This window comes from Podarcis melisellensis (assembly GCF_964234715.1).
Source record: "Podarcis melisellensis genome assembly, chromosome: 10".
Classification (NCBI taxonomy): domain Eukaryota; kingdom Metazoa; phylum Chordata; class Lepidosauria; order Squamata; family Lacertidae; genus Podarcis; species Podarcis melisellensis.
This window is the reverse complement of record NC_138542.1, coordinates 3943923-3959306: the sequence shown is the minus strand read 5'-3', so window position 1 is coordinate 3959306 and position 15384 is coordinate 3943923. Positions and strand designations below refer to the sequence as shown.

The following is a 15384-nucleotide window of genomic DNA, read 5'->3' as shown; positions in this document are numbered from 1 at the left end:
CCATGGTAACCTTGTGAAACACCTGGGCAGCATGCGGCCAGAAGGAGCCATTATGTGCTGGCTCCTGTCTTTCCTAGGTAAAGGTTGTACCAATAGTCTTCCGCTCCATGCCCATTGGCTTCTGGGAGCCAGTGCTATACCCTCTCCCAATATTATTCAACATCTACAATGTTGGCATCACTGACACTTACCAGGACAAGGCATGGGCAGGTGCCAGCCAGGTCAGGGCTGCATGATTGCACCAGCAAGAGCCCTGGATTGGCCCTGCCCCATTTCCACACCATCCCAGGAAGCAACAGTGACACCAGCATCAGGAGGGCAATTGTGTGGCACCAAGCCAGCATTCTGTCTCCTAATGGTAGAGGTTGGATAGGGGTATGAGTGACATTGATATAGTGATGATACCAAAATTTGTTTCTCCTTTTCATTAGATTCCAGAGAAGCAGTGAAAGTCCTAACCTATTTTCTGTGAAGGATAGTATGAGGGTGAGCAAACTGAGACTTAATCCAGACAGGAAAGAAGTACATTGGTCAACTAGGAAATCTGATTCAGTTGCACTGCTTGTTTGGGACTTTCCTTGTTTCTGGCTCTGGAGTGATTATGAACACCTTTGGTTGTGCCCTTGGCTGGAGAAGGTAGCCTCAACTGGATTATTATTTTTTAATTACTTGACCATAATTCTGCACCAGCACCAATGGCTCCCAATTTGTTTTGAAGTTCCACTTTGCCTTTAAATCCCTAAACAGTTTGTGACTAGGATATTTTAAAAAGGATATATTTCTCCTGCAAGATGCTGCCAGCATCTCAAGGACCATCAGGGAGGGAGAGGTCCTTTGTGTACCACCACCAAAGAGTGGTTGGAGAATTCATTGGAAATGACTTTTTCTGTTGCAGCAACCAGACTTTGTCCTGAAAGCCCAGATGATTTGTTCTTCAATGGTGTGTCATCAGCTGATAAAAAACAATTCTAATGTGCAAGGTCTTCAGCTTGAGATAGCTGACTGTTTTAATCCTAGTTACAGTATTGTCGGTTTTGCTGCTCAGCTCAGTGATGCTTCTTAAATCTGGATATTTCACTGAAATTTTTTTGAGACTCAAATGCTTATACTGAAACTGTTGTTGGTCACCTTGAAAATTCATGTGAATTAAAGTTCTTTGGGATGAAAATATTTTAAATAACTAAATGTGTTCCATTCTTATGCTTCATACAAAGTAGTCAAAAGGTATTCAAAATTTATTATTTTTCAGCTACTTCTGTGGTCTAGAGCCTAAAGAACTCACTGGAAAGCAGTGTGGTAGTTTTTACCAAAAGCATACAAATTAACAAAGCCTTTATGTAAGTTTTTCAATTAGTTTGCTGTTTTGCTAAAAGCTCTTCAGGTTGATGGTAAAATCCTCCCACATTTCTAAATCCATTCTCTAAGGTCATCATAAGACCAATTTTATGTCAATATGCAAGGATGCTTCCAACTCAGGAGAGAGAGTGCCATTGTTATTCTTCCCTTACTGTTCTTCATATGCTGCATATTTATTCAAAGTTAATGGCCTGTAATATTTTCTGCATGTTGATACAAAGCTGCACACAATGCAAAAGTGTCTGCCTAATGTGCAAAGAGTTAAGAAGGCTGCCAAACAGCACGTCCTTCTACTCCACTGTGTCTTCAAAGACACATTTTACACATCTCTCACAAAGAGCCAATTACCTCACTTGCTCTTAAGGCTACCATGGGGAATTGGGACATTTTCGTATGAATTAAGAGAGAGGCAGATGAGCCATATAACAAGAACACATACACAGTGGTCCCTCTTAATGTTTCACATAAAGCTTGCATTGCTAGGGTCTGAGGTGTCGTTGATTTATTTTCCCTACTTGTGATGCTTAATGAAGTTAAAATAAAAATTTCAAACAGCCCTGCAATACAGAGATACACAACTTTTGTTTTGCTTCTGCCCTGTAACCCATCACACACAAAAATGGAATGCAAGAATGGCATAACGAAGTCTGAAATAACGCACAAGACAAAAAGCTGACCAAACTTTAAGATAGCTAGACTATTAGGATGATTTTGTGTGCCAGTGATGATATGGCATTGTTCAATGGGTGAAGAGATAAAATGAGAGAGTGACACACATACCCCTTCAAAACATGGCATGATTGGTTGGGGTGAGGAAATAAAAAAAAGCTTATTAAAGGCATTGAGGGGCATTTAACTAATATTTATATACCTGAAGAAAACTTACTGCAATTAATGGGCCTAACTGAGTCATGATCATTAATTTCAGGGGCTCTACTCTTTGTTAAATACAACCCATGAGTTTTAAACATTTCCGTCAAATCTGAAACTTTAAAGTATCACATGGTGTACTATTGTTTTTTTTAAAAAATGATGTTTTCTTGTGTTACATCATTAAATAAATAGGGTTTTTTTTACAAATAAATAAAAAAGAAAATGTTGCTGAAATGTTAGACTGTTACAGGAGTGGCCCCAAATATTTTGCTTCTTGAGTCAAGAGACAAAATAGCACTCCTACCCTTCCACATATAGAAGCTGACCATTATGGCAACTGACTCTTACTCTAAAACTGGTGTTGGGAGAGCAAGCTAACTTAGGAAGTGTGGCTCTGTCCTTTGACATCTCACTGCTGCCTCCATGCCTTTTGGCAGTCATAGGCAAACTCGGCCCTCCAGATGTTTGGGGACTACAACTCCCATCATCCCTAGCTAACAGGACCAGTGATCAGGGATGATGGGAGTTGTAGTCCAAATCATCTGGAGGGCCAAGTTTGCCTACGCCTGCCTTTTGGCATTGGCCTTCTGAGGCAGTTGCCTCACTTCGCCTCATGGTAAGGCTGCCCCAGTATACTAGTAGAAAGATATGCTTCTTAAAAATATGATGGTAGACATAACTGAAGGCCTTCCACTTTACTGACTAATATGTCCTGTACAGTCTGAGATTCGCACAAGGCTCCAAGGAAGCTATCCTGGCAAGGCTGGCTTGCATTGTGGTTTACACAGCTTTAGACATTAACACCCAAAATCATCATGCCTCTTTAAAGACTATTTTTTATGGCACAAATTTTAATGTACTCAGTCCACTACTATAATCCCCAAGGGCTTCTGTCATAATAAGGCTTAATCTTTAAGAAGCCATTAAAAATATTCTCTTCCTACAGGAGTTTAAACATAGTCACACCGCTCTGGAAATCCTGTGCACGTGGTGTAACTTTTGTACTAAAACCCCAAGAATAATATATGCTCCAACATACACCACAGATGAAAATAGTGTTTTTATTATTGTGTTTTTGTAACCAGACAAGAGGCCACTGCCTGTGCCACATACAAACTGACAATTATTTTTCTCCTGTTGTATTTAATATACTTTACAACAGCCTATCTTGTACTAGCTTCTGAAGCAGGGAGTGTTTTCTTCAGTTGCCCGAGCCCATCTCTTGGCACATCTAGTAATGGCTTTGGTAAATGGCTGATGAGCTGCCCCTCTGAGATCCTGCTTTCAGGAGGTGGCTGAAACTTGAAGAACAAGTGAATTTGGGATGGTAGAGAACTCTGTCAGAAACAGCAGCAGAAATTCCCACAATCTGCTTATTTGTCAGAAGCGAGGAACGGAAACCATGCAAGCAAATAGATGCATTAGTGGTCATTTTAGGCCTTAAATATTGCACAAATAATTGTGTTATTTAATGCATTTTTTATGTCTCCCTTCTGTTGAAATGCATTGAAATTAATCACATAATTAAGTACCTGTATGTAAGATTCAGCTACAGCAGATAGCAAGATTAATAATGTAGCTTTTAGAAGACCACATTGTAACAGAACAGAAACAATGCAGACTGTAACAAAACCATGGTGGGACAGAAATCATGGCCTCTTGAGTGCATTTTTGTGTACACTAACAATATGTTAAAATGACATTCTCCTCCCACAATTTAAAAAAATAAAGACACTTATTTGCCAGGAAGAAATATCAGAAAACCAAGAGTAAGTCTAGAGAATAAGGACCACTGTGTTACGTATATGAAATTCACACAGTGGCAGCTTAGGAATTTACTGCATCAGAACATGGAACAAGACAAGGAGAAAGTACTTGAAACTGCATAATCACCTTGCAAAACTGGGACCATATTTTATAACATTACAGGAGCATAACTGCTGGCATTCCCTGTTCCAAGCATGCCTATGCTGGAGCCTCTTAGGAGTGGACCAGTACTCAGAAATAAGATTTCTGATACCGTGCTTCCTAAAAACAATACTTTCCATTTCAGAATATCTATATACACAATATTTTACTTTTTCTCCCTTGGTTTTTTTTCCTGGTGGCTTATTGTTGTTATTTAGTCGTGTCTAACTCTTCATGACCCCCTGGACCAGAGCACGCCAGGCACCCCTGTCTTCCACTGCCTCCCACAGCTTGGTCAAACTCATGTTCATAGCTTCGAGAACACCATCCAACCATCTCGTCCTCTGTCGTCCCCTTCTCCTTGTGCCCTCAATCTTTCCCAACATCAGGGTCTTTTCCAGGGAGTCTTCTCTTCTCATGAGGTGGCCAAAAAGTATTGGAGCCTCAGCTTCAGGATCTGTCCTTTCTCCCAGTGTCCTGCTGCTTGATAGACAAGACATAATGGATGTACAAAACTCTATAGAAAACTTTGTGCATGGCACATGCCGTCAATCTGAAGAAATAAACCCAAAAGAATAGAGATGGTGGGACATATTTAGAGAGATAAGAAAGATGGATACTAAGTAGAGAGAAGCTTGCTCCTCTAATGTCCCATGGAAACATGGAACACATCACACAGGATTCTGGATCAGGTTCATATAAAGGAGGTCCATGGGTGATTTGTGCACCTTTCATGCTTCCCACCTAATGGGAAATCATGTAGCTCCTCTACTTTGAGATGTCTATGTTCCAGATGTCAGGGAAGTTCACAGATCCCATTGCAGAAGAAATGTAACATTCTTCTCTTGAGATATTAGAAGGGAAGCACTTTTTTAAAAACTAAATTGAAGGCATAAAAAGAAAATGGTCAAGTCAGTCATAAACCTGCTTTCTCCACATTGGTAGAGATGTCTGAAGCTACTTCCAGATACACCGCAGTAAGCTAAAGTGCAAGGCCCTGTCCTCATTTGCTTGAGATACAAATTCTACTGTGGTCTGTATCTTGTGAAACATGAGCCATAGCCCTGCAGCAATTTAAAGTTTTGACATGATTAGACAAGAAAAGATTACATCCCACACAGTTTCCTTTTCATACACACGAAGTCTAAATAAAATGTCAGTAGTTTTCAAAGTATTCCATCTTCTTTATTATTTAAATTAAAACAGACTCAAGAGGGGAAAAGAAAATAACCTCAAAGATAAGCTATGGCTTCTTCACACACTCACACTTCAGTAGCCCCATTTCTGAACGATTATTGTCAATAATGGAGTATACAGATGTCTCCTCATTTTCTTCAGCTTGACTCTATGAAAGGCAGTTTGCTTTTTACAGACGGAGAAGTCTGGAAGATGATAACCACTTGCCAATGGCTACATAATGAGACTACAGCTAAAGCGGGTCTTGAACCCAGGTCTCAAACATTTGATTCCTACTCTTTCTGTACTGGTGTGAGTGACTCTCACACCAGAAACCTCCAAGCCAGACCCACTAACAGAAGTGAATGTTGTTTAAGCTGTGACCTGTCTTCAAGTTATATGACTAAGGGGAAATAAAATGCAGGCTGCCAACTGTGCCACTTTGCACTGCTCATGATGACAGCCCTTTATGGAAGTTCTGAGAGAGAGAGCCTACAGGCCTTGCCATTCCTAGCATCCATGGGTGTAAGTGGAGCCTGTGGTGTGGGCAAGGGCTCTCCCTGTGATTTTGAACCCTGTGTTATAAAGGCTGTGAGTCATGGGAAGAGTCTACACTGGGGTAGCTAACATGGCACCTGTCAGATGTCTTCACCAACATTCTCAGCATCCCTGATCTTGGGCCATGTTGAGTTGGGCTGCCAGCAATTGTAGTCCAAAACATCTAGAGGACTACAGATGGACTATGCCTGTTCCCCAAGCACACAGAAGGTCCCCTATTACAGGTGTTTCCCCAGTGTGTGGGTGACGAGTGGGGCGGTGGGGGATGTGACAGTAGAGATAGGACCTCACTCTCCCCATGTGATTACTGTACAATGACATGGAGCTGAATGCCCCCAAAGAGATGATTTACTCATTGCTCCTGAGATACTATTTTAATACACTAGGAGTAGGGGCTTTTTTGTTATTTTTGGTAAGGAGAAGCATTCAGGCAGATGATCCCTTGCCTGAAGTCCGGTGTGGTCTAGTCTAGCAAAAGTTATTATACTGATTGCCTGGCTTAGCTCTAGAGCTGAGCCCAGACTGATCTTGCAGCTATCAGCATTCATTTGTGTTTACAAAATGTGTATAAAAAATTCTATTTTTAAACCACAACTCTTTTCAAAATCCCATATATCTATGTGTACACACATGCATACACACAAACACAGCTGTGTTGGTTTGCAGGTCACATGAGTCAATATTAAAACAAACAAACATGTTACTAACCAACTTCTAGTCACTGCTAACCTTGTTCCTGTGCCTCCCTTACACCACATAGAAAAAAGTATGGTGGAACATACATGTTAGAAGCTTTCCAAAGGCTTTTGTGCTAGTTTGCTAAAGGTTAGTAAGGATGAGCACATGTCTTTTGAGTTTTAAAGAAGTTTCATACCTTATGAACAAAGAGTATCACAAGATGTGCAACTCGTGATTCACCCCCCCCCCCAGTTTTTTCTTTGCTCTTTCAAATGCAAAAATGCAAATGCCAGATGCATGTGGAGAGTGAGCCTCCCCATTGCACAAATTAAAGAGGAAGCAATGAAAAAGAGGGAGCTCAGGTCAAACACTCTTCCTCTGTCACCACTGGTTTGCAATGTCCAAAGCTGCCTTTAGCATCCGTCCTCTAAATCCAATGTTCCTTTCACTCTATGTTTTATCATCTGCAGACAGTTAACTGTATACACTTGCTCCATAGCTCTGGGACTGAACTAACATAATGCCTTGGGAATATCACGCTTGACTTGCTAGTGCAACTCCATATCAAAATGGAAATAGATTCTGGGAGTAGTGTTCCATCCAATTAGGTGGTTTTGCAAGAAGGTTCTATTAGGGGGGTTCAGTTTTCACTCCTGTATTCTAGATTTTTTCCCCTCACTCCTGAGTTGCAAAAGAAAGGCAAATTCATCATTTTTAAAGAAGCTATTGTTCCCTTCAAGTGGCTTGACATTTGAGAGCCAAACTACATTAAGGCAGACAGAGTGTAACCTCATTTTTTATTACCCTGTCCAGTAAGGGACTCTAGCAGAGCATGAACATTTAATTACTTTGCATTTTAGACTACACACAATGTTAATTAGATTGAGAGAACACTACAGCAGGCACGCCATGGTAATGGTCAGTTGATGAGTAAAGTCAATAGGATCATATACACAGATCTCAACAGCAAAAGGGTAAACCCAGCTGTCAATCGAGCTTCACATGACTCTGAATTTTGTTATGGAACAGATTAAAAAATTATGTTACCCTGACTCTTAGGTTGAACACAGATGTTTTGCTTGTTAGAAAGCTTTGGCTAGCCAGTCTATACTATGCTTCTTTTACAACACCCACCTGTCATAACCTAACATACATGATGTCAGGTGATGGACAGGGGCTTATCTAAATAGGCTTATGTTCAGAGTTTATGCAAGGGCTATCTGTATAATGACTTTGATGGACGCTGCTTGAATTGGACTACGTCAGCCCTGGGTAGCTTGCGCGCAGCCTTCCCCATCAACCCTAACCATTGAGGGTACCATGCTTGCTGGGGCTGATGCTTGGATGTTCAACAACATATGGAGAGCACACAGCTAGGAGAAGGTCACTATAAATCCATCTGGCTTCATCCTAAAGGGTTGTGGAGAACTAGAAAGAACCAGATTACCAGGAAATTTTTTCCATTTGTATTGATGTAAACCTCCAGAATGTATTTTGTATAGCTAACTATTTAGCTCTATCCCCAGTGTATGTTATCTTATTGCTATAGCTAGTGACTAATGCAAATAAAGTTCCTATCTATTTAACAAGCACAAAGTTGCATCTGGGTCTTGTGACTGTGCATTGCTTACAGGATTCACAGTGCAGATGCCTACATGCAACTGACAAACTGCCTGTTTACAGCTCTCTGGAAGCCATTGCAATGAGGCCAACCCCTCCAAGTAAGGGCTGCAGGGTTTTCTTTTGCCAAGGGGTGACTTCTCTTCCAACATCCACATGGGAATCCAGAGACAACACGCAGGTCCCATTCCACTTGCACAATGACTGACAACCACACACCTTGTCATGTCCTCTGCAATCAGGAAGTTCTTCCCTTCCACAAAGTGCTTCTAACATTCCTCCTATGAAATCAGTAACAGAGTTGAATTACTGCGAAAGACTTGCCCTCCTTTCAGAGGAATGCCTTGTAAATCTACGACAATCTGGGCATTACTAGCTCACTACAGACACCCCCACTTTTTCCCAGTCACCATTTACAGCATTTCACATTTACCAGACAGGCAGTATAATGGAAGGAGTTTTTGCTGCTGTGAGAGGCAGTAATAAGCCCATGCCTTTTGCACCTGATTAAATATTAGCTTTTCCTAACAATAAGCAAGTCTGACTAAACAAAGTCAGACGACAGTAAGTCAATTAATGAATATGCAGCAACCTCCTTTATCAAGTTAGCTTTGGAGGAAAGAAATATAATAGGAAGAGCTGTTATGTGCTCCAGGCCATTCTTTGCATACAGCACACAATGCATTAAATTATTTGTGCTCCTGAAATTTTAGGCTTTCAGTTTCTTTTATTTTTTTTAAAAGAGAAAACCACATTTGTTTTCACTGTCACAGTTTGTGTTGGAAAAACCCCTTTGGTGTTGGATTGTGTGTAAGTGGCAGGGGGGAAGGCTGGCTAATGCGAAGAGCTCAAAAATGAAAAGTAAGTGGAGGGTACAGATGGTGTCTTCCACAGGACATCTGTGCCATCTGCACCTTGCTGCTTCTGCCCATGACTTTCAACTTGTTAGCAGCAATAGAAGCACATGCAATATGACACTAGGCTTCAGAATGCAAGGACAGCCCAATACATTTTGCTACTTGAGGATAGTAGGGAATGCCATAGGGAGCACACTGTTCCACCAAGGCTCCTACGATGCAACTGCTGTTCAAGAGAAGCTACTGCCCCATTTGCACCAGGGCTGTGTTCCAAATCTGAAACTGAGCCCTAACAGTGTTGGCTTTTTGCTCTCCGAAAAACTCCTTAGTGGAACGAGACTGTCCAGCATTTACTAGGTGCCCATTTGTGAACCTCCTCATGCACTACATCCATGTAATTGTCACTTACTTGAGCAAGTTCATCCACCCCACTCGCTGTTTTCACCAGCCTTACTAGGTCTTCTTGCATCTTATCCACCCACCGCTTTATCCTACAGAAATAAAAAAGAAGGAGAAAAGAGACGTCCCATTAGATCAAAGGCAAATAGCTATGATGATCACAAGCATAAATAGAGGTTGACAGAATGTCTTCCATGTGGCAGATTGATGCTGAAGTCCCTTTGATATTGCTGTGAATCTGCTCTACTCATACTTTTCCACACCATTCTCTTCCTCGCTTGCTCTCATGGAAACTCTTGGCATATATTTTAGATTTAACTTGGTTAGGAGGAGCCTCCTGTAAACAGTCTGGCACTGAGAAAGGAGTAAAACAAACAAACAAAAATCACCCAACCAAAGTCTGATACATAAAAATACCATACTGCCTCCAACTGCTTAACAACAGTTATAAAAAAAGTAACACACATTTTGCCTCTTGGGAAGTGTTATTAAATAAAACCTAAACCCTCTGTATCTTATACTATTTTCTTTTGCTGATTTTTAAAAAGCAAAACACCCAAACATGAGAGTCACTAACAACAACAAAAAGCATTTTCCAGAAATAATATTCTCCTATAATGCATTTTATCCCAGTAGAGAGAGAGAAATGCAAATAGTGCAAAATATTTTGTTATCTGGCTATTCCTATGGGAAAAAAGCAAAACCACATATTCTTCATTTTGCTATGCAAGGGAATGGATTTGGAACTTTGGCTTGTTAACATGGATTCAGGGGGAGCTAATATATGTGAATCAGAGAACATACACACAGTTATACTAGACAAAATGAACTCAGATGATCACAGATAAGAAAACTATTAGTATTCTTTTTAGTTATACTAGACAAAATGAACTCAGATGATCACAGATAAGAAAACTATTAGTATTCTTTTTAAGATACTATATTTGTATATTATTTTCCCATTCTTAAAATCCCTTAAAAGTGTATTACTGAAAATGAACTTGAGTTGCTTCCAGGCAGGTGTGGTCTCTCATGGCTGTTTTTCAAATGCCAAACTAAGTTTGGATGTATTTACTATTGATCGATACACACACAAACACATATATGTCTATACACAGAGAGCTAAGTCGACAGTATACCACTTGGGATGATGTAATACATTCTCCTTATTAGAAAAAAAAATCTAATCAAGGATTCCATGCTTTACTGAATTTTCGTTTCTTACATGTGTCAAGAGTGGGGGAGAATAGGAAGGGAAGAAAACAAGAGCCCTCTGGCTGCCAAAATGCTTGTCTGGTGTTTCGTTGAATGCTAGCCTGTGGTGTATTTCTGCCTGACAGCTGCTCATGGTCAGAGTTTATTTAACAACAAGAAAAATGTCACACCAAACGTGAAGTCTGGGGCCTTAAGGAGACAGCGCTGGGTTTCTTTGATGCTGTTTAGGGCATCAACAAAACAAAGGTTCAGGCAAAAGGGTTTTTTTCTTGACTGTTCAAGCAGAACATTAAACTGCAATGAAAACCATGTCAAAAAGAGAGGAAGCCCACAGGATTTGCATTATGCCCAGGAGAGGGAGATGGCATGTTAAATGACAACAGCTCCTCCCACCTCTGCCCCCTCCAGCTCTCTGCCCGTGCAAATTGCTGGTGAGTTTTTAAGATTCAGATGAGCTGCTTCTGTCTCCTTACGAAGGTTGTGTTTACACCATTTAAACCACATTGCTTCCCCCAAAGAACCCTGGGAACTATAATTCATTCCAGAGAGAGCTGCAAAATCACAGTACTCTTACAAGCTACAGTTCCCAGGATTGTTTGGGGGGGGGGAATTCATGTGCTTTCAATTTATAGTGCATGCATGATCCTTGATGCTTCTGTGCTCAAGAAGAGGGCGTAAGCATTTGCTTGGGGGGAAGGCATGTTCTGTTGGCTTTTATTAATTTGTGATGCACAGTAACCCTTATTGCAATCCACAGAACTACAGTGTGCCCAGAAGGACTTTTTTTTTTGTTTATTTCTGTCAATAGCGGCTACCACCAGGGACACCATTTCAAATAGAGGTAAATCACATCTTACGCTGATTATATTTATGCGATCACAGCTTTGCATGGGGAGGGGGAATAAATAAATAAATGGAGAGTGGAGGAAACCCACTCTCCATTTATTTATTTCCCACACACAAACCTGCACACAGCTGCCATGGCGAGCTTTTCCAGCTTTGCGAAAGCAGCAGGAGGGCTCTAAAATGCAGCCAGAAGCCTTGCGTGGCCTTCCCAAAGCCAGCCAAGCAGCCCTCCACCTCATGGGGAAAGACAGGGCCAGGGATTCCTGCCTTTTAGGCTTACACATGGACTCCCCAGAACTGAGCCCTTGCATAAGACGCGAGATACCTGCATACAAAGGAGAACAGTGGCGTAGCGTGGGTTGTCAGCACCCGGGGCAAGGCAAATAATTTGCGCCCCCCAACCCGTGGATTTGCACCCCCTAACCCCCAGATGTTTCGCCCGGTGCCGCCGGCCCCCCCACGCTACGCCACTGAAGGAGAATGAGGGGAGAGATTACATGAGGAAATGTAAAACTGCGGGAAGTTGAATGTACCAGTTTTACTCTTGTCATTTTTCTTAAATCTCACTCAACCAGTATTAACAAAGCCCCCACAATTAAGGATAATTTTTGTGTTATAGTGGTTGCCAATTCACTTCTGAGCTATTTAGGCTCCTGGCAGGCCTGGCCCTTCCATTGAGTAGAGTGAAGCAACCACCTCATGCATCTGGTGTAGAGTGTTGTGACAGGGCAACAAATAAAATATTTCATTTTACAATAAACTAAATGTGGGAATTTCTGCCTTGACTGCCAAGATATCTTGGGCTGCAGATTGGATACTCATACTCTGTACCTTGGCTGGAGTGGGACATTTGTTCTTCTGCACAGCATTTTGATGGCTGTGCTCTGTGGCTAGTTTCTGCATTAAGACTTCTTGTCTTACTTTATTTATTATTTCATCTAACATGGGGAAGGTTAAAAAATGGTCACCACTTTATTTAGCTTTTTTAAAAAAAAGTTTTCCTGTGCAATTTCATTCTCACTGATGCAACTACTCTGCATTTTGTAACATGAGTGTATATATCCTTGTATCATTTCTTCCTCTTTTCATATGTCAAAGCCCCTTGATTCTGTACATTTTCTTGTTATAATTTGTTTTAGAAGCTGTCTCATGCCTAGAAGTCTAGAAATACTTTGTTTAATGTGAGAGACAAGAGAATCATGGGTATTCAACAACATCTTTCTCTTCCTTTCATTCGGTTGGTTCCACTTTACCAGACAAACAAACAATCCCCAAATGAAGGACAGTCTATCCCAGGACAATTCAAAAGAAAAGAAATGGTATTTTCAGAATTAAGATAAATGAGATTTGAGTCAGTCATATATTAGCAGTGCAAAGTCATTTTCCCCTCCTGCCCAGAATGGCCTTCAGTATGAGAGCCAAATATTTCTTTAAAAAAGCAAAAACTTAATAACATGCAACAATGAAAGTAGTACACGAAGGGACAATGTGCCCAACTGCACAACTACCACAGACACTCATAGTCCCCTGTCCACAGGATATGAATATCTAAAACTCTGAGAGAAAGACCAGAGACTGTGATTAGCAAGCATAGCTAGAGGCAGGAGACAAACGGGAACGCGAAAATTCAGGGATTACATTCTCCCTGGGATAGATCAGGAGCAGGCACCATACTCATTCATATATTGCTTCAGTTTCTGAGGGTGTGTTTTTTGTTTTTTTACACAGGTTTTAATTTGAGATGGGATATAGGGATTAGGATAGGGTTTGTCTGAGAGACTTAGGTCAAATCTTAGTTTAAGATCCGCTCTGAGGAGAATGTCAATAGCTAGAGGAAGGAGCCTCGTAGCTTAGACAGTAAGACTGTGTTGAGTGTCTTGGGAAAGTATACAGACAAAAGTAAAGGGGAGGCTGAGTCTGAGTCAGCAGAAGTAGAAACTGTGAGAAAACAGTCTATTTGGGTCTCATTCCAGCAAGGGGAGAGATCTTCTAGAAAGAGAAGACTCCCAAACCAGTTAAAAGGAGTGAGGTGATCCTCTAGGTGTGATATATTAATTGGCATATCTCAGGAGTGGGATTCTTAAGAGGTTGGGTAACTGACAAAAAGTGCCCCTCATTCCTGAACCAGAGTATTAAGTCGTGAAGGAAGCTGTGCTGCATCAAAAGTATTTAATACCTGTCATAACTATGTAAAGAAATGGGAGTGAAGTAACAGAAACTGAGTTGAGCATTTTACCACTTATTATAGAAACTGAACATCTACCTGAAGTGTAACAACTGATTTTTAGCAACTGAAGTTTAAGGTAAGCCATGCATTTTCTGCTTTGTGTTAATGCCTGCAACATCTTTAGATTTAGTGTAATTAATAAGTTAACTGTTTCTCGAAAAAACACATCTTTGTTTTACCAACTTTGCACTGTAAATAAAACCTTGTGCCAAAGACACCAAATCACCAAGTTTTCCCTCAAACACAGACCAAAAGATAACCTGTGGTGGTTATGATGGGATATGTATGTAGTTTTGGATCCGCTACATAATTGGTCTACAGTGGTGGGATCCACTACAACTGTGTAGACCCTTTGCCACTTTGCTCTTCCCTCCTGGTAAAAAACAGCAACCCATCTGCCGAGAGGCTAGTATAGCAGGTCCACCTCACCTGGCGAACTGCTTCCGGGCAGACAAAATCTTAAAAAGGAGAACTTGTAGCACATCTTCAAGTCATGAAGCATTTCTCTCTCCATCATCACACTTCAAATTGTAGACATACATACCAGCAAACTGTATGCTGATTTCTGTTATATTTGCCAGAGGAGGATGACAAAGAAAAGGAAATCCTAAATATTATCCCTTTGTTTGTTGAATTATTAGCATATTTTAAAGTATGAAAGTGGTCTAAAGCTTAGGAGATTCCTCAAGCTCAACCCAGAAAAGGGGAAAAAAGATATATTGTGATCAGTGCCCTTTGGACACTTCAAAATAAGGCTTCCTAGTCTCAAAATGTGAGTCTGCTATTGCTCAAAGTTTGGTAGTAAAGAGAATCAAGACATTCCATATAGAACTCAGGATCTCTCCCAACACCATGAGATTAAAGTCTTTTAAGCAGTAGTTTGCATATTGGCTAATTTACTTTCCACTATTATGCATAAAAGAAAATTTTCATTTGCAGCCGTGCATTAAGTGAAATGAAAATGTCTCCTTATAGAAATTAATGTTAGGTCATTATTTTAATACTTTCTCTCCATTTTTCCTCATTAAATTAATAGACACATATGTCTAGCACAAAATAATTTGGATCATGTATTGACATAAATATAGAGAGCTGTACACATCATAAGAAAAATTAATAATTTAAGCAATTCAAGAAGATGACTGTGATAAAGCAGTTAAATGAGAAGTATCTCACAGAAAAGATACAAGACTTAATTAAGATAGGGTTCATTGATTGCCATTGTTTCCTGGAGGTGTTTCATTAAAGGCTCTTAAAAATGGCTATTTATTGCTTATACCGAGTAAATTAATCAAATGCTCAAATCAAGCTTTTACTGCTACGCTCTAAAACTCAGTTATTACCACTCATAGTTAGACTCCTGGAAATTTATCATGCATAATGAGTTTAAGAAAACTTTTGTAGTACTTTGTTTAAAAAAAAACACCAGAGTTAGATTGAGCTCTTATTAATCTTGTTTATATTTAAAATAGTTCCTGGCACATGAAACAAAACATAAGGCCCAAATTCTTAACCTAGTCTGTTAGCTGCAGTTTTATTTTTAGCACAACATGGACTAGCTCCTAATAGCAACATAATCCAACTTTGGTTGAGTCTTCATGAAACAAACCAGTACAGTGGTACCTTGGGTTACATAAGCTTCAGGTTACATATGCTTCAGGTTACAGACTC

General features: G+C 40.4%; 1 protein-coding gene across 5 annotated transcripts in view; it reads right to left on the bottom strand.

Annotated features, from left to right (window-relative positions):
• Nucleotides 1-15384, bottom strand: part of CACNA2D1 (calcium voltage-gated channel auxiliary subunit alpha2delta 1) — a 369792-nt gene that overhangs the window by 289768 nt on the left and 64640 nt on the right. For all 5 annotated transcript variants that reach the window (XM_081927647.1, XM_081927649.1, XM_081927651.1 and 2 more), the window contains exon 2: nucleotides 9436-9517. In XM_081927647.1, coding sequence (XP_081783773.1) covers nucleotides 9436-9517 — 82 coding nt within the window. The remainder of the gene's footprint in view (nucleotides 1-9435; nucleotides 9518-15384) is intronic.